We start from the raw sequence: 19,702 nt of genomic DNA, 5'->3' as shown, positions 1-19,702 counted from the left end.
AGGAAATTAATCCCCAAGATGGGTCGAACTCGTGACCTCTAGGATGGACGCGGTATCAAGTGCCGCTTAGGCCAAGGCGCTTGGATAATTTGCCCTTTAATTTATCTGTTAATTGATGTGTTAAAAAAAACTCAGAAATGAATACACGATCATCTCCATCTGTCCTCCGCCGCGGAACTGAACGGCAGAGAGTCTCCTTAGAACACTCCGCTGTCAACTGTTTCATCAATTTGTCGCGGATTTATATTCTCTATGTTACGTATCTTTGAATGGAGGCATAATTTTTCGCGAATTAGGGCTCCATTGTTGTTAGAACTCTCGGAGATGGCGCGGCAAATGACGACTTCCGCTTTCCACAAATCAAAAACCCTTGACAACAAATATGTAAGCTGTTACAATCTCTCTTGAGCTCAATTTTGTGATGAATGCTTTTGTTATTCTACTGTAAGTGATGGATATTTTTTCTGGATTAATTTTGAATTTAGATGCTTGGAGATGAGATCGGGAAAGGGGCTTATGGAAGAGTCTATAAGGGTTTGGATTTGGAAAATGGAGATTTTGTTGCAATCAAGCAAGTTTCCCTCGAGAACATTGCTCAGGAGGATCTCAACATCATTATGGTCTGAATTATCCTTCGAAATTCACAAACTGTTTAGTTAATGTGGCTAAAACTTGGTCTTTTTTATCCCTCGATTGTGACTTCCATGAATTCGGACTCTATGCTGATTTTCTTTTCAATTGCATGACGTCGTTTTCCATCTGCTGAAACTGAGCTCTTAATGTTGTTAACTATTTTATCTTTCCTACAGTATACTTAAATCTTTCTCATTAGACATTGTCTGTCTTCTTTCATTTGCTGAAGGTCTTAATGCACTATTCAACCTATGTAAGATAAATAAGAGGAGACAGGAACAGGCTGCAGAAAATGGGATCATTCCCCACTTACTGCATTTCATCATGTCAGATTCTACTCTAAGACAGTATGCTTTACCTTTGCTATGTGATATGGCTCATGCATCAAGAAATTCGAGGGAACAGTTGCGAGCCCATGGAGGACTGGATGTGTATCTGAGCCTTCTTGAAGATAATATCTGGTCGGTGACTTCACTAGATTCTATTGCTGTTTGCTTGGCCCACGACAATGAGAATAGGAAAGTAGAGCAAGCTTTGCTCAAAAAGGATGCCATCCAGAAATTGGTCAAGTTCTTCCAGTGCTGTCCAGAACAACACTTCTTGCACATATTAGAACCATTCTTGAAAATTATCACGTATGTCTATCGTCATATCTGTTATCTTATGTATTTTATATCTCATGTTCCCTCATGCATGATTATATTGTTCTTACAGATATAATCTTTAGCTTCGTTTGAATATGCTAATTGATGCATAACTTCTCAAGGAGTTAATTTTCTGGAATTAGCTATGGAAAACAATTACAGGAGAATTACTAGCATTTATTTCCTTCTCTAATTTGGTACTAGGGTCTAGGCTGAAATAAAACTGCATTCTGTAGAAAATACGAATAGATTTAGGGAAGAGAGAATGAAGTAGTATTGTATTGGCGAGTAACACCCTGTACATAGAAGTGGGGTACAATTGTTCCATTTGCATCTGAAATACTGCAGAAGTGTCATTGGCCTTTCCAGAAATTTTTTTAGTATCGTCTATAAGTCCAATTTATGCATGTGCAATTCGTACCCACTTTTCATGACCACCGAAATTTATTCTTGTTTATTTCGAAAGTGTTACCCACTTCCTCCAGAATTTTGGTCAACCCACTTTAATACCACAGTAATTAAACTTAACTCCAACCATGGATCTCAAACCAAACTAACATTCTTTGAATTATATAATGGGAACAGTTAAAGTGATGTGGGTTGTAGCCTTCCTGTCTGGGGAATAGGATATATATTTGATCTGGGGAAGTGGTTTAGTTTCAATATATGCACACCTTCTGTTGATTTGCTACTCATTTGCAAGTGGGGTGCATCTAGTGACAATTTCATCACTGCCTTTATTCAGTGCATCTCACAAAGGTTTATGATGCAGGAAATCTTCTCGAATAAATACTACTCTGGCAGTTAATGGACTGACACCACTGCTAATCTTGAGACTTGATCATCCAGATGCAATAGCTCGTCTGAATTTGCTTAAGTTAATAAAGGTACGTGACTTATATTTCCATATTGTGCTATGTCAAGAAAAATCAGTCTTCAGTAAAACTGAATGTCCTTAAATTTAGGAAAACTTTATGTGCTTTATTATTTTACTAGTAGGTGTTGCAGGGGAATTTGTGTAAAACTATAATTGCTAATTTACCATTTATATCAGACAGCACTCTCACACTACCACATAATGTACACAGTGGCTATCATGGAAAAAATGTTTCTCCTGTCTAGCATGTTCCACTGCTCTCATTTATCTACGGAAATCGAATGAGTGTCTCTATTTAGGCTCATATTGTACTGTTTTGATGCTGCGCAGGCTGTATATGAGCACCACCCGCGTCCCAAGCAACTGATTGTGGAGAACGATCTGCCTCAGAAGCTTAAGAATTTAATTGAGGAGAGGAGAGGAGAGGAGAGATGGACAGAGTTCTGGGGGCCAAGTTTTGGTTAAACAAATGGCCACTTCACTCCTTAAAGCACTACATATCAATACCGTTTTGTAATGTAAATTTTCTTTATTTATTTTTTCCGCTTGTGAAGTTTCACATCTTATTACCAATCGTAGTTTTGCTTTGTTTCTTTTCTTGTCTTTTTCTTTGGTGTTTTGGATAATTTTTATTTTTCATGCCCATCAAAGTTTTTGTAATTATTTTATTCTACAAACAAAACTGATGTGGCAACGCAATGTGTAATCTTATCTAATATTAGTATATTTTAATTTTCCTCTTGTATCATGTACAAAATGTGAAATACGACCATCTTTTGGATCATATTTCCAGTATAGTTCATATTATTGCCTTTAATTTGATAAACTCAAATTGCCGAAACACCTTGCTGATGTAACAGCTTACAAAGAAAAGTGTGCCACACTTGACAAACGAGCTAAGTCTCGAGTTTCATTTGCCACATCAATCGAAATTTTAAAACTAAAATTATTAAATATTAATGTATTTATCATTTTCTTACGATAAATTAAGTTAGGTTAGAAATTTAGTAATACAATTTGTCACTAAATAAACTGTAATCAAATCAAGAGCGAATAGATTTCTTTATTTACAACCCGAGTTGATATTACTGTGTCCAAAACAAAATGGGTGATGGATGCCAAAGACAAAATGGAGAATTAAGTTATAGTTTGATTATATATGATCATATTTCCAAAAGACCACATTGTTGGTACAAAACAAAATATATGTTGGATGTTCGTGGTATAAATCAAAGCCAATAGTAAGACCACACCTACCTGATATACATGAATTCTAGTTTATAATCTGATCCCCGACCTCGCCTTCATTATTGAGTGACGTATTATTTCCTGCACAAAAAATATTATTATTGCTCATTAAATATCATATAGAAAAAAGAAAAAAAAAAGCAGTGAAAGAAACCATGAAATCACGTTCCATATGCGTTCTCTTAACAAAGATCGCGACAGATACAAATTGTTTAGCATGTTCATGAAATAGGATAGCGGCACCACCGGAAACAGAACACGTATGTAAATAGAATTATGAAAGAAATATTTTCATTTTGAGAAAATGAAACAGAGAATTTGGATAGAGAAAAAGTATGTGTCATACCTATAGCAGCTTCAGGTGAAGAAATAATTGGATCGGTTGGAGTTCCTTGTCCCCCGCCACCACCTCCAATGCAAACACCACTTCCACCAACTTCATTAATTTCAGTATAGCTGCCCAGTATACCTCTTCCATTCTATTCCGGCCAAACACCTCTTCCCCTGGACCTGGAGTTGCTCCAACAACCACTTCTTCCACTGGAGTTCCCCCAATCACCTCTTCCTCTGGAGTTGCTCCAACCACCTCTTTCACTGGAGCCGCCCCACAAACCTCTTCCACAGGAGCAGCGCGAAGCACCTCTTTCACTGGAGCTGCCCCACAAACCTCTTCCACAGGAGCCGCGCGAAGCACCTCCTTCACTGGAGCCACCCCACAAACCTCTTCCACTGGAGCCGCGTGAAGCACCTCTTTCACTGGAGCCTCCCCACCACAAACCTCTTCCACTGGAGCCGCGTGAAGCACCTCTTTCACTGGAGCCTCCCCACCACAAACCTCTTCCACTGGAGCCGCGTGAAGCACCTCTTTCACTGGAGCCTCCCCACCACAAACCTCTTCCACTGGAGCCGCGCAATGCGCCTCTTGCATTAGAGTCGCCCCAAACACCTCTTTCACTGGAGCTGCGTGAAGCACCTGTGGCATTGGAGTTGCCCAAAACACCTCTATCACTGGAGTTTCCCCAAGCACCTCCTCCACTGGAGCTGCTCCAAACACCTTTATCACTGGAGTCTCGCCAAGCACCTCTTCCACTGGAGTTGTGTGAAGCACCCATGGCACTGGAGTTGCCCCAAACACCTCTACCACTGGAGTCTGCCCAAGAACCTCCTCCACTGGGGTCTGCCCAAGCACCTCCTCCACTGGAATTCCCCCAACCACCTCTTCCATTGAAGTTCCCCCAACCTCTTCCATTCGAGACCCCCCAATCACGTCTTCTTCCACCGGTGTCGCACGAAGCACCTCTGCCATTGAAGATTCGGGAGTTCCCCCAAGCACCTCTTCCATTGGAATCTCCCCAAACACCCCTTCCACTGGACTCGCACGAAGGACCTCTTACGTTGGAGCCGCGAGTAGCATATCTTCCATTGGAGTGCCCCCAAACACCTCTTCCACTGGAGTGGCTTGAAGCACCTCTTCCATTCAACTGCCCCCCAAAACCAGCTCCAGACCAAGCACCAGTCTCACGAATGCCACTTCTTCCGCCAAAGTTGTTCCAACCATGCCTCCCACCAATCCTCTCACTCTCACAGCATCTGCTACTGCCAACGCTATTTTGACTATCACCTCTTGGCCTTGCCTCTATCACAGACATGATGCCCTCTCTAAATTCAGATCCATGCAATGCTAATGCTCTGATAAAAGCATCCCTTTCCTTGAACTCTATATATGCAATACTGTGAACAGACAAGGCAATACTTTAATCAGTGGCATATACAACAGTGAAATTGAATAACAGAAGGCACAATACAAAAAAATTGTTAGAGTTCTATAGGTTAAAATCTAATTAGTGGCGTCACTAAATTGTTTGGATGACCTTAATCCAAGGATATGTAAACAAGTAGTATCACCTAAATAAGTGTGAAATCCCACTGTCTAAAAGACTGAACTCTGAAGCAATCATCTAATCACAAAAAAGGTAAATAAAAAGAGAACCAAATAATAGGCCAATACTGTTAATCTGGCAGGTTTTGGTAGCAAATGTTGATAAGATGACTATAACAGGCCATTTAAGGAAATTTTATTTATTTCCATCCTATTATATTGTTGAAAGCTTATAATTACCTAAGCCTTGTAATAAGCAAAAAAATGATAGAATAAGTAGATATCCTTTTTTATGGGTGTAGTAGAAACATTGAAGAGGAATATCGGGTGTATGTTGACAAAGATAGAACTAAACTAAACAGGCCAGTCACCCTATAGCAATTGGTGTGATGGGGTACGTACTAAACAAGCCCAATAGCAGTGACGGCCCATCAGCCCAAAGCCCAAGGAAGAGTATCAGTTCGGCATTACCAAAGAGTTCGGCCCCAGCCTACAGCTCGGTAAAAGCCAACCAATCAGTTCGGCATTATCAAAGAGTTCGGCTCCAGCCTACACCTCAGTAAAAGCCGACCAATCAAGCTCTACTCTCAGATCGGCAAAAGCTGCTCGGCAATAGTTCAGCAGTTCGGTCTCAGTATTCGACCGAACTGGGAGATAGTGGACCCATGCAGAACCTCCACGACCTCCACTACACGATCTATTTCGTGGTGGACCCATGCAGGATCTCATGACCTCCACGACATCCACGACATACTTAGTGGTGATGTAAGCCACGACCTAGTTAGTGGTGATGTAAGCCACGACCTAGTTAGTGGTGATGCAAGCCACGATCTTAGTTCAATGTATAAATAGAACTTAGATCAGAAGGAAAAAGGAGCTCTCTAGACATAAAAGATCATATAGCAAGTCTGTATTGTAAGCTGTAGAAAACAGATCAAGCAATACAACTCTGCCCTCTTTTCTTCCCGTGGACGTAGATTTACCTCAGTAAATCGAACCACGTAAATCTCTGTGTCGTGATCTGTATTTTCCTGCATTCATCACCATCAAAAATTCGCCCAACCATCACTGGCGCCGTCTGTGGGAAACAGAGAACCAAATTTGTGATAAAGCGAGTTTTTGATCCTCATCCACCAAAAAAATGCATACCAGATCACGTAACACCCATAATACCGTTCGTGATAACCATGAGGAAGCTAGTCCAGCCCGCAGGTCTGGAAAACAGCCTCGGGAGAAATCTACTTCCAGTTCTCACGGAGAAGGAACAAACCGCTCAAAGACTCATCGCACCGAGTCTTCCCAGCAGCCCGATTTGAACGAGGCTGTCAAGTTGTTTTTGGCCGAGAAGCAGGAAGAGTTCTTAATTTTCCTGCAAAAGGGCCAAAAGCCGGAGACGAAAACGGTGGATTCTCCCTCCTCATCCAGACATGAAAGTCACTACCGCAGTAGTGCCGTGTCTTCCAGGAAGAAGAATCCTCAACCCCGACATGTTCCTGTCCCTCCTCGGTACCGGAATCACAGGAGAACTCCATCTCCTCCATACCGAAGAGATGTCGGGTTCGCCATGTACGGAGCATTGAAGACTCCGTTCTCGGACGATATCACCCGAACTCCCTTGCCACAGAACTACCGAACTCCGTCGATGACTTATGACAGGTTAGTGGATCCTCATGACTTCCTGGGACGCTATCAGTATAACATGGTGAACCAGGGTCTCAATGAGGTCCACATGTGCAAGCTGTTTCCCGAGCTGCTTATCGGGAACGCAAGAAGGTGGTTCGATAGCCTCCCCCAAGGCAGCATTAGATCTTACCGAGATCTAATGGATGCTTTCCACAGGAGGTTCTTTCAGAAAGCGGAAGCCCGAATCACTTCGGCTCAGCTGCTTTCTACACGTCAAGGTCGCGACGAAAAGATCAGCGACTTTATGACAAGGTTCCACAAGGAATGCCTACAAGTAGATTATCCCAATGATCTACTTGTCATTTCGGCATTCCAAAATGGAATCCTGCCCGGAGCTCTCTACAGAAAGCTCGTGGAATGCAGTCCGCAAACAGCTCAAGAGATGTGGGACATTGCGGACCAGTTTTCTCGTGCCGATGAGGCAGACCGTCGAAAACGGTCTTTAGACAGCTCATCTAGAGAAGACAAAAAGAAGCCCGATCATAGCGATCAGAGGCTTCCTCGCCGAACTCCTTCCCCACTAAAGGAGGGATAGCGGTCATCCGAGGTGATCAAAAAAGAGCAAGAGTGTTTGCAGATTGCGCTTAAAAGTGCCGAGCAATCAGCTCGGCACCATCAAGCATAGCAATCACAGCAGCCGGAGTCAGAGGCAGGCGAAATGACCGAAGTCACACCGGAGCCGAACTCGATGGTGTACGGCACTGAAGCCGTGATTCCGGTTGAGATCGGCGTACCCAGTCCCCGAACTCTAAATTTCTCCTCAGAAATGAATGGTGACGGACTGAGAGCCGAACTAGATCTTGCCGAAGAAAGAAGAGAATTGGCCTGCATAAAAGCAGCCAAGTACAAGGAGCAAGTAGCCCGGTATTATAACCAAAGGGTGAAAAAGCTGCAATTTCAAGTGGGAGATCTCGTCTTGAGAAACAACGAAGTAAGCCGAGCAGAAAAGCTGGGCAAAATCGAACCCACATGGGAAGGTCCATATCGGGTGCCAGAAGTCCTCGGCAAAGGGCCTTATAAATTGACTCACATGTCAGGAGAACAAGCACCCCGAACATGGTACATTTCCAACCTCAAGAAGTTCCATTTGTAAGAGACAGTCCGGTCAGTCAGTCTTGTGTCTAGTTCGGTCCTAGGGGTATGTGCTTGCTTTGTTTTTTACTTGTTTTTCATGCTTGTCTATGTGCGTTTTGCTTGGCTATGTGCGTTTTGTTTGTCTATGTGCGTTTTGTCTGTCTATGTGCGTGTCGTCTCTTACAAATGTTACTGAGGTATCTTGTTCTTCGAAGGCTGATCCCCTTTTTAGAACATATATAAGCCAACGATTGTGAGTCCAAGCTTCTAAGGAGGATACAAGACCACAATTCAGCTTAAAAAACAAGCAGTTCGTCTGAAACAAACTGCAACAATAAGCCAACGATTGTGAGTCCAAGCTTCTAAGGAGGATACAAGACCACAATTCGGCTTAAGAAACAAGCAGTTCGTCTGAAACGAACTGCAACAAAGGGAAAGTCCGATCCACGCGATAAAACTCGCCGAATTAGGACAAGGGAAAGTCCGATCCAAGCGATAAAACTCGCCAAATTAGGACACAAGCTTAGTCCGGTCAAAGAAATTTACTTCATAAGACCAAAGACGAGTCCGGTCAAAGAAGTTTATTTCATAAGACCGAGGACCATGTCCGGTCAAAGAAGTTTACTTCATAAGACCGAGGACAAGTACGATGAAATTATTTCGCTGAGCTGTTAATACGCAGTGTTAGAAGCGAAATGAAAATTTCATTTATTAAATCTTGTTCGGCATACAACTCCGCTACCCTACAAAATGGCGTTACGCTATTACAAAGGACTATTCTACTGTCCAGGGTTGCTAAAGTTGAGCCACCTATTCACAAAATCCCCATGAAGCCGAGTTCGGGCGTTCCGGGCAGCTGAAGAATAAGCAGGTTGACGAGATGCTCTGATCGACCTGCCGCCTCTTCCCTGAGCCCGAGAAGCTCTAGCACCTCGGCGGCGAATAGTCTCTTCACGAATCATTTGCCGATCTTGCTCACTCATAGTCACCGCTCCTCTGCGAACTTCAGTCCGTCCTCGACTTGACGTCTCCGGTTGTTCCTGAGTTCGTTGCTGACTTGGAGTAGGATTTTGAGCAAGTGAATCAGAAGTTTGAGCTGGAGTGCGAGCATCTGTTGGCGGGAAATGCCTAAGGAATCTCTCGATTGAAGGACGCCGGGAAAGAATGATGTCGTACCGAGAAGCATAGCGCCGCAATGAATTCACGACTTGTTGGCAAACCGAGCTCTCCAGCGCATTGTTCCTCCGGAGTACATGATATTCCTCCCACAGTTCGTCAACTCGTTCCTGAACTTCAGAGATGGTCATTCCCCCGCGCCTGCAGATGAAATCCTCATACGCAGTCCTCTCAGCGACGGCGGTATTCAGCTCGGCCTCCAGATCTTTCTTTTCGGACTCTAAGTCCTTATTGTCGGCCTCCAGCTTCACTGAACGAGCCAAGAGTTCGTCATTCTTCACCTGGTCAGCTATGGCTCTTTTCTCAGCTTCGTCTAAAGCCGAAGAGTACAGCCGCTTCCAGTGAAGTACCTCCAGCTCCTTAAGAGTTCAGAATATAGAGCAGCTATGTCAGTTCGGCATTTCAGATTACTGAGCAGGTAGTAAACCACAACAGGAGTAAAAGAGAGTACGAAAGGCTATACGAAGACACAAGAGCAGAAAGAAGAATTTTTTCATTCATAAGAAAAAATTTTTTCTACACAAGGGCTTCAAGGCCGTTTTACAAGAAGGAAGAAACTAAACTAAGAGAAGGGAGACGAAATCATACTCCGCCAGCTTCGTCTCCGCCTTCTCGGTGAGGTTCAGCTTCCTTCTCCTTGTCTGCTTCAGCTTCAGCCTCGGCCTCCCTGCTCTCCCCAGCCTGCTCGGCGCCACCGTAGTCGATCTGCTGCGCCTCCTGCTCGGCCTGCTCATCGCCGGTCTGCCGCTCATGCTGCTCGGTCTCACCCTCTCCATGGAAAATTGGAGCGGGTGAAACTGACCCTATGGAGGCAAAGATAGCCTCCATGTTCTCATCGCGGTCAGCTCGGCAACTACGAACTTGGTCTGCAGAAAGCAGGACCGAGGACGAAGCAAGCTCCTCAAGCACCGGCAGACTCTGAAGCCGAGCTGCTATCTCTCGGCCGTACAGCGGCAGGATGACTTCGGGACCCTGCTCGGCATTATCGGTCATCAGTTTCAGCAGATCACCGACAAAGGCCGAAAATTGATTGCTCAGAAAGAGTTTCTCCGCGAAAGCACGGAGAACCTCCCCTTGGGCAACCACGGCGGCCGCATCCCTCCGTTTCGTCTGCTCTCGCTGGATGACGAGCTGGTTTTTGGCAAACTGAGCTTCATCCTGGGCCGAAATCCTAGCAGCTCTGGCTTTCTCAAAGTTTGCCTCAGCCTGCTCGGCCCGGTGACAAGCAGCCGCCAACTTCCTCTGCATCTCAGCATAGTCGTTGGACGCTTTGGAGAGTTCGACGGCAACGAGCTTGGAGAGCATATCGTTCCTCTGAAAATGGAAAAAGCAAAAAGTCAACAGAGGGGCTACAAAAAATACAGAGAAAAAAAGCAAGGCCAGAAAATCAAGAAGAAAGTTCACCTCGGCGAAGTCCGTGGGCCATGCAAAAGGCTCACAGATATTTTCCGAAGGAGGCGCCAAGACCACGTCTTTCTCTGGCGCTCTCGGGGGCTTCTGGGTCTTCCCCTTCCCCTTTGCCGAAGTGGACTCCGGCTTTTTTGGATCCGAAGAAGAGGTCTTTTGCCTCTTCGGATTCTTCTCGGCATCAGGCGCCGAGCTGCTGGTTTTCGGCCTCTCCGGTTCCTTAGATTCGGAGGATTTGCGACCGAGCTTGTTTAGCATGTTCACTGCCGAAAAGCAAGGAAACAAGGTTAGTTTTCGCCGCTAAAGCAGTAAAGCATAAAAAAGAAATCCTCACCCTCAGTTTCTTCGTCCGAAGACGAGATATTGAACACGAGGTCGCCCTTGACGAGCTCAGTTTCCGAGTACTGTTTCCTAATCATAGGAATCTTATTGAGCTCGCCCTCGAGCTCGGCCAACGGTTCTAACCGAGGATGAGGAATCACGGACTTCGGCCCTCTCCAGGGAAAGCCCGGAGCCGCTGTCCTATTATAAAAAAAGAAGCGGTTTTGCCATTTCGGCCATTTGGTTTTGCAGAAGGCCCTAAAAGGCTGTAAAGGGATCAAGTAAAACCAAGATCCTTTTCTCTTAAACTGGAAAAAATTAAGGATTGCCCTCAGAGACAGATCCTTGTCTAGCCTACGCAGTTCGGCAGCAAAGGCCGATAAGTGCCTCCAAGAGTTCGGAGTCACCTGACCTAAAGGGAGTTGAAAAAAATCTAGCAGCTCTACAAAGGCAGGGGGAAGAGGGAAACGAAGCCCGCATTCCAAGCCGGCTTCATAAACGGTGGCGTAACCCTCCGGCGGCGAGTCAGCCCTATGAAGGTCGTCGGGAATCGCAACCTTCCCCCCAGGAAAAAAATATTTTTCGTGTAAGGATATCACAGTATCCTTACTCAAGATGCTGTGAAAATACTCTACGGTCTTCTCCCCGGATTCCTTCCGGCTAGAAGACCCCTTATCCCCTTTCCTACCGCTACCTGACTCAGAAGAAGAAGAAGAAGACATGGTTCTTACTCTTTGAAAGTCTGAAGAAATTCTGAAGAAATTCTCGAAAGCGGAAGGAAATTTTTACGCAAAAGAGAGAGATTGCAGAAGAAGCAATAGCAAAAGTGTTCAACTGATGAAGAAAGGACGTATTTATCAGATTCGGAGAAGATTTCAAAATCATCGCACCGTTTCGAATCCCACCTTTTCAGGATTCAACGGCCGGATTTTACTGTCGCATTTAATGTAGTCACGCGCAAGGCACGTCCCCTGACGTCAGCCTCCCCCGTACCTTTATCCAGAATGCCGAAGTGACTCGCTTCGCCGAAGTGATTCACTTCGCTTTTCGGGGGGGGTAGTGATGGGGTACGTACTAAACAAGCCCAATAGCAGTGACGGCCCATCAGCCCAAAGCCCAAGGAAGAGTATCAGTTCGGCATTACCAAAGAGTTCGGCCCCAGCCTACAGCTCGGTAAAAGCCAACCAATCAGTTCGGCATTACCAAAGAGTTCGGCTCCAGCCTACACCTCAGTAAAAGCCGACCAATCAAGCTCTACTCTCAGATCGGCAAAAGCTGCTCGGCAATAGTTCAGCAGTTCGGTCTCAGTATTCGACCGAACTGGGAGATAGTGGACCCATGCAGAACCTCCACGACCTCCACTACACGATCTATTTCGTGGTGGACCCATGCAGGATCTCATGACCTCCACGACATCCACGACATACTTAGTGGTGATGTAAGCCACGACCTAGTTAGTGGTGATGTAAGCCACGACCTAGTTAGTGGTGATGCAAGCCACGATCTTAGTTCAATGTATAAATAGAACTTAGATCAGAAGGAAAAAGGAGCTCTCTAGACATAAAAGATCATATAGCAAGTCTGTATTGTAAGCTGTAGAAAACAGATCAAGCAATACAACTCTGCCCTCTTTTCTTCCCGTGGACGTAGATTTACCTCAGTAAATCGAACCACGTAAATCTCTGTGTCGTGATCTGTATTTTCCTGCATTCATCACCATCAAAAATTCGCCCAACCATCATGGTGCAATCATAATGCCAAGAAAAAATGAACAGAAGCAGGAGGATGTTACTTGCAACGATGTTCTGTTTTAAGGGTGTAGAATGCCAAAGGTTATGTTTCAGTTGCATAGCCAAATCAGGTACACGTCTAAATTACCCTAAAAAGAGGGGCCATTAAAAAGTGGTTGAATAGTTTAAGGCTTTCTAGATCTTTGCTTCAAGTGATATTATCTGCCAAGTATGCAAGTCAGATAAGAAATGTTTGTGACTTTGTGTAGGGGTCACACAATTAACAGGGACTGGCTTTGGTGGTGATAAAACCATAAAAAATCCAAGAACTTCAATCAACTACTGAAACAATTATTTACAGAGACGTCCTCAATCTACATGAATCTATGATTATTTTAGGGATTCAAAAACTAATAAAAAAGTGAGCTTGCAATTTTGCAGTAATGAGGAGAAGGAGATACAAACCCTCTAGCACAACCATCTTGATCTTTTGGAACAGAAACTTTTGAAACCTCACCACAAGAACTGAAATGCTCTTCCAGAGATTTCATGATCTGAAGCCATCAACTTGTTAAATTAATTAAAAAGATTTGAAAAGGCACAGGGGAGATAAACACACGGTGAAAAGAACATGTAATATGATGGTTTGGCGAATTTTTGATGGTGATGAATGCAGGAAAATACAGATCACGACACAGAGATTTACGTGGTTCGATTTACTGAGGTAAATCTACGTCCACGGGAAGAAAAGAGGGCAGAGTTGTATTGCTTGATCTGTTTTCTACAGCTTACAATACAGACTTGCTATTTGATATTTGATCTCTAGAGAACTTGACCCCTGTCTATCTGATCTAAGTTCTATTTATACATTGAACTAAGATCGTGGCTTGCATCACCACTAATGATGGTTGTGGATGTCGTGGAGGTCATGGAGATCCTGCATGGGTCCACTATCTCTTTGTTTGGTCCACTATCCTGCATGAGATCCTGCATGAGTCCACTATCTCTCTGTTTGGTCCACTATCCTGCATGAGTTGACTATCTCCCAGTTCGGTCGAATACTGAGACCGAACTGCTGAACTATTGCCGAGCAGCTTTTGCCGATCTGAGAGTAGAGCTTGATTGGTCGGCTTTTACCGAGCTGTAGGCTGGGGCCGAACTCTTTGGTAATGCCGAACTGATACTCTTCCTTGGGCTTTGGGCTTGTTTAGTACGTACCCCATCACTACTCCCCCCGAAAAGCGAAGTGAATCACTTCGGCGAAGCGAGTCACTTCGGCATTCTGATAAATGAAATTTTTATTTCGCTTCTAACACTGCGTATTTACAGCTCGGCGAAAAAATTTCATCGTGCTCGTCCTCGGTCTTATGAAGTAAACTTCTTTGACCGGACTCGTCCTTGGTCTTATGAAGTAAACTTCTTTGACCGGACTTGTCTTTGGTCTTATGAAGTAAATTTCTTAGACCGGACTAAGCTTGTGTCCTAATTCGGCGAGTTTTATCGCGTGGATCGGACTTTCCCTTGTCCTAATTCGGCGAGTTTTATCGCGTGGATCGGACTTTCCCTTGTCCTAATTCGGCGAGTTTTATCGCGTGGATCGGACTTTCCCTTTGTTGCAGTTCGTTTCAGACGAACTGCTTGTTTCTTAAGCTGAATTGTGGTCTTGTATCCTCCTTAGAAGCTTGGACTCACAATCGTTGGCTTATATATGTTCTAAGAAGGGGATCAGCCTTCGAAGAACAAGATACCTCAGTAACATTTGTAAGAGACGACACGCACATAGACAGACAAAACGCACATAGACAAACCAAACGCACATAGACAAAAAAGGACGAACAAGCACAAAGAAAGCACATACCTCTAGGACCGAACTAGACACAAGACTGACTGACCGGACTGTCTCTTACAAATGGAACTTCTTGAGGTTGGAAATGTGCCATGTTCGGGGTACTTGTTCTCCTGACATGTGAGTCAATTTGTAAGACCCTTTGCCGAGGACTTCTGACACCCGATATGGACCTTCCCATGTGGGTTCGAGTTTGCCCAGCTTTTCTGCTCGGCTTACTTCGTTGTTTCTCAAGACGAGATCTCCCACTTGAAATTGCAGCTTTTTCACCCTTTGGTTATAATACCGGGCTACTTGCTCCTTGTACTTGGCTGCTTTTATGCAGGCCAATTCTCTTCTTTCTTCGGCCAGATCTAGTTCGGCTCTCAGTCCGTCATCATTCATTTCTGAGGAGAAATTTAGAGTTCGGGGACTGGGTACGCCGATCTCAACTGGAATCACGGCTTCAGTGCCGTACACCAGACTGTACGGAGTTTCACCGTTGGAGGCTTTGGGTGTAGTTCGGTAGGACCATAGGACTTGAGGGAGATTTTCTACCCATTGTCCTTTGGCTTGTTCTAACCGAGCTTTTAACCCTTTCACCAAGATACGGTTTGTTACCTCCGTTTGTCCGTTTGCTTGTGGGTGGGAGACCGAAGTGAACCGCTGTTGAATATTCAGCTCTTGGCACCAATTCTTGAATGTCTTGTCGGTGAACTGAGTCCCATTATCCGAAATGAGGATGTGGGGTATGCCAAATCGGCACACTATGTTCTTCCAGACGAAATCCAATGCCTTCGAGCTCGTTATCGTAGCTAATGGTTCAGCCTCTACCCACTTTGTAAAGTAATCCACGGCAACGATAAGGAATTTCATTTGCCGAGGAGCTTGTGGTAGTGGTCCCACTATGTCTATGCCCCATTGCATAAAAGGCCAAGGGCTTAGCATAGCATATAGATCGGTCTGCGGCATCTTTGGGATATTTGCATGGATTTGGCACTTCGTGCATGTCTTGACGAGCTGCACTGCGTCTTGTACCAAAGTTGGCCAATAATACCCCCATCTCAGAACTTTTTTAGCTAAAGCTCTAGCTCCGATGTGGCTACCGCAAGATCCTTCATGAACTTCTCTAAGGATGTAGTCCGTCTCTTCTGGCCCTACACATCGCAATAACGGCTGAAGGTAGGACTTTCTGTATAGGACTCCTCCATGAAGTTCGTACCGAAGGGCTCGGCATGTGATTTTCCGAGCTTCTCTCTTATCCTCGGACAGTTGTCCTTGATCTAGATACTGTAAGATCGGCGTCATCCAGTTCGGCGAGCTGGCTACTGAAAGTACCTCAGCTTCATCAATGCTTCTGTGCATCAATTCCTCCACCCTTGAACTTGGATATGAGGCTAACTTACTTAAAATATCTGCTCGGCTGTTTTCCGCTCTGGGAATGCGGATTATCCGAAAATAAGAGAAACTTCGGCTAATGCTTTGCGCTTTGTCCCAATATTTCCTCATCCTCTCATCACGGGCTTCACTTGTACCCAACATGTGATTCACTACGACTTGTGAATCACAATGGATTTTGAGAGACTTGATAAATAGACTTTGCGCTAGCTTGAGTCCGGCAAGGAGAGCTTCGTATTCGGCTTCATTATTAGTAGTTGGGAATAAGAACCGAAGTGAGTAAGTTACCTCGTGTCCGTCGGGAGGCGATAAGTAAAATACCAGCTCCACTTCCCGTTTTATTCGAAGCTCCATCTACGAATCCGCTCCAGCAGTCCGGTGGCTCTACTTCGGATTCCAGGGGCTGTGCTAGTTCGGCATTGGTAGAATTTTTCTGTTCGGCAATGACAGGGATTGCTTGATCGAACTTTGCTTCTGCAAGAAAATCTGCCAAGGCTTGTCCCTTGATGGCTTTCCGAGGTAGGTATTCGATTGAGTGTTCTCTCCCAACTCTATGGCCCATTTGGCGATTCTGCCTGATGCTTCTGGCTTGGTCAAAACTTGCCGAAGTGGAAGATCGGTTAAGACGCATACCTTGTGAGCATAGAAATATGGCCGCAGTCTCCTTGCTGCATTTACTAATGCCAGAGCAATTTTTTCCAGAGGTTGATACCTTGTTTCTGGACCTCTTAATGCTCGGCTTGTAAAGTAGATGGGAAGCTGCTTTAGGCCTTCTTCTCGTACAAGCACCGCGCTAATGGTCTGATCCGATGCCGCTAAGTATAAGAATATCACTTCAGCATCTGTTGGAGCAGAGAGAATAGGAAGCTCGGCTAAATAACTTTTGAGCTCGTCAAAGCCTTTTTCTGCTCGACTCCCCACTCAAACTTTGGTGCCTTCTTTAAACACTTTGAAGAATGGCATTTGCTTTTCGGCTGCTTGGGAAAGGAATCTATTCAGTGCGGCTAGACATCCAGTTAGCCTTTGCACATCATGTATGGACTTCGGCATTGCCATGTTCTGAACAACTTGAACTTTTAGCGGATTTGCCTTGAGTCCTTCCTTTGAAACCCAACAACCTAGAAACTTTCCCGAATCTACCAAAAAGGTACATTTTTGGGGATTGAGTTTGAGGTTGGCTTTTCGGAGCACGTTGAGAGTGGACTTGAGATTGTCTTCGTACTCCGAAGTGCTTCTGCTTTTAACGACTATGTCGTCAACATACACTTCAACCTCCTTTCCGATCAAATGCCGAAAAAGCTTATCTACCATCCTTTGATATGTGGCTCCGGCATTCTTTAAACCGAACGGCATCTTTTTATAAGCAAAGATGCCGAAGTCAGTAATGAAAGCCGTTTTTGGAGCAATCATTCTCATCCATTAAGACTTGGTGGTAGCCTTTGTATAAATCAAGAAAAACAGAAAATTTCGAAAGCCGATCAAAGCTTCTACTTTTTTGTCTATGTTTGGAAGGGGATAGCAATCTTTAGGACAGTGCTTGTTTAGATCGGTAAAATCTATGCACATCCGCCATCCTCCTTCTTTTTTCTTGATCATCACAGGATTGGCCACCCAAGAGGGAATATTTCACCTCGAATAATACATCCGCTTTCAGTAATTGGCGGACTTCGTCATGGATGACTTGATTTCTTTCTGCCGCAAAGAGTCTTTGCTTCTGTTTTATAGGCCGGACTGATGGATCAATATTTAACCGATGAGTGATTACCTCAGAGGGCACTCCGGTCATGTCCAACGGAGACCATGCAAAGACATCTTTGTACTCCTTGAGGAGCTGGATGGTCTTTTCCCGGAGTAGAGGCGTTCCCCGCGAAAACCGATCTTGACCGTTCTGGATGATCATCTTCGTATAACTGAACGGTCATTGAGTTCGGCTCTGGTTGTGGACTTCGGTCATTTCGCTTGCCTCTGACTCCGGCTGCTGTGATTGCTATGCTTGATGATGAGCCGATCTGATTGCTCGGCACTTTTAAGCGCAATCTGCAGACACTCTTTTGCTCTCTTTTGATCACCTCGGATGACCGCTTATCCCCCCTTTAGTGGGGAGCTTGATGGTGAGATGATAAGTAGAGCAAACGGCCCGAACTGCGTTGAGCCAGTCTCTTCCCAGGATGATGTTGTACGGAGACCGAGCTTTTACCACAAAGAACTCGATCATCGTACTGGAGCTTGTAGGCGCTTTTCCCACCGTGATCGGAAGGCGATAATACCTTCAGGGCGGGTGTCCTCCTGGGCGAAACTTTTCAGAGGAAGTGGTGCCGGACTAAGCCGAGCTGGATCCACTTCTAGTTTATCGAAACATTCTTTAAAAAGAATGCTGACGGACGCTCTGTATCCACAAACACTCTGTGGATCAGTTTTGTTTGCCACTCCGGCTTGGATTGACAATAGCGTCTTGATGAGGAGAGATGCCGGGACGGGATCTGCATCTGAAAATGTAATCACTTCGTTCCTGCTTCAGCCTTTTATTGCGTTGGCTCCTCTCGATGTGAAGCCTCTGCGCTCTGACTTCAGGGACGATTTAGTCTTCCCGGCAGGGAGAGCATCAATAGTCAGGATTACATCTCATTTGCTGCTCGTCATCGTCTTCGGGATCCTGTTGCCTTTTCGGATCCTGAGGAGCGCAGTTCGCACCCTCTCTGCTTTTTGTTCTTTTTCGGCTGCTTGCTTTGGTATTTTTTTAATGTCCCTGCTTTCACAAGAGCATCAATACCTGAAGCCAAATGTCGGCACTCCTCGGTGTCGTGACCGTGGTCTTGATGGAAGGAGCAAATATTGATCCTGAGGTCGGCGCGCGGCCGATTTCGCATCCGCTTTGGTTTTCGAACATATCGGAATGTAGTTCGAAAATTTCCGCTCTTGACTTGTTCAATGGTACGAACTGAGCGGGCGGCTTCTCAGGATTGAGACGTGGCCCCAATCGGTCTTGCACCGGAGTCCTTTGAATCCTTTCAAAAGGAGTTCGGCGAGGATGTCCCTGATCGCTATGATCGGGCTTCCTCCTGTCTCCTCGGGATGAGCTGTCTAAAGACCGTTTTCGACGGTCTGCCTCATCGGCTCGGGAGAACTGGTCCGCAATGTCCCACATCTTTTGAGCTGTTTGCGGACTGCATTCCACGAGCTTTCTGTAGAGAGCTCCTGGCAAGGATTCCATTTTGGAATGCCGAAATGACAAGTAGATCATTGAGATCATCTACTTGTAGGCATTCCTTGTGGAATCTCGTCATAAAGTCGCTGATCTTTCGCGGGACCTTGACGTATAGAAAGCAGCTGAGCCGAAGTGATTCGGGGCTTCCGTTTCTGAAAGAACCTCTGTGCAAGCATCCTTAGATCTCGGTAAGATTAATGCTTGCCTTGGGGAGGCTATCGACCACCTTACCTTGCGTCCCGATAGCATCTCGCGGAAACAGCTTGCAGCATCTGGACACATATTGAGACCTCTGGTTCGCCATGTATGCTGAAGCGTCCAGGAATCATGAAGGATTCACTAACCCGTCATAAGTCATCGAGGAGTTCGGTAGTTCTGTGGGCAGGGGAGTCGGGTGATATCGTCCGAGAAACGGAGTCTCAATGCTCCGTAACATGGCGAACCCAGAACATCTCTTCGGTATGGAGGAGATGGAGATCTCCTGTGAATTCCGGTACGAGGAGGAACAGGAACATGTCGGGTTGGGCAAGGTGGTCTATCAACCAAGGGTCTGCCACTCGTAAAGTATTCGATGATGAATGAGGAGTATGCGGTGTACTTTG

General features: G+C 45.2%; 2 protein-coding genes across 2 annotated transcripts in view; one reads left to right on the top strand and one right to left on the bottom strand.

The window, feature by feature from the left end:
* Positions 1-136: 136 nt before the first annotated feature.
* Positions 137-2,890, top strand: LOC121766568 (MAP3K epsilon protein kinase 1-like). Its single transcript, XM_042162837.1, has 5 exons — positions 137-384; positions 486-620; positions 863-1,268; positions 2,050-2,164; positions 2,485-2,890. Exons 3-5 carry the CDS (start codon positions 958-960, stop codon positions 2,617-2,619), a joined length of 561 nt encoding a protein of 186 aa, XP_042018771.1. The 5' UTR covers positions 137-384; positions 486-620; positions 863-957; the 3' UTR covers positions 2,620-2,890.
* An 863-nt stretch (positions 2,891-3,753) lies between these two features.
* Positions 3,754-19,702, bottom strand: part of LOC121768023 (nucleolin 1-like) — a 29,019-nt gene continuing 13,070 nt past the window's right edge. The window contains exon 7 of the mRNA XM_042164363.1: positions 3,754-5,133. Within this exon, the coding sequence (XP_042020297.1) occupies positions 3,882-5,133 (1,252 nt within the window). The 3' untranslated portion in view covers positions 3,754-3,881. The remainder of the gene's footprint in view (positions 5,134-19,702) is intronic.

This window comes from Salvia splendens, chromosome 15, assembly GCF_004379255.2.
Source record: "Salvia splendens isolate huo1 chromosome 15, SspV2, whole genome shotgun sequence".
Lineage (NCBI taxonomy): Eukaryota > Viridiplantae > Streptophyta > Magnoliopsida > Lamiales > Lamiaceae > Salvia > Salvia splendens.
Note: the sequence above shows the minus strand (reverse complement) of the source record. Positions and strands in the feature narration are given on the sequence as shown.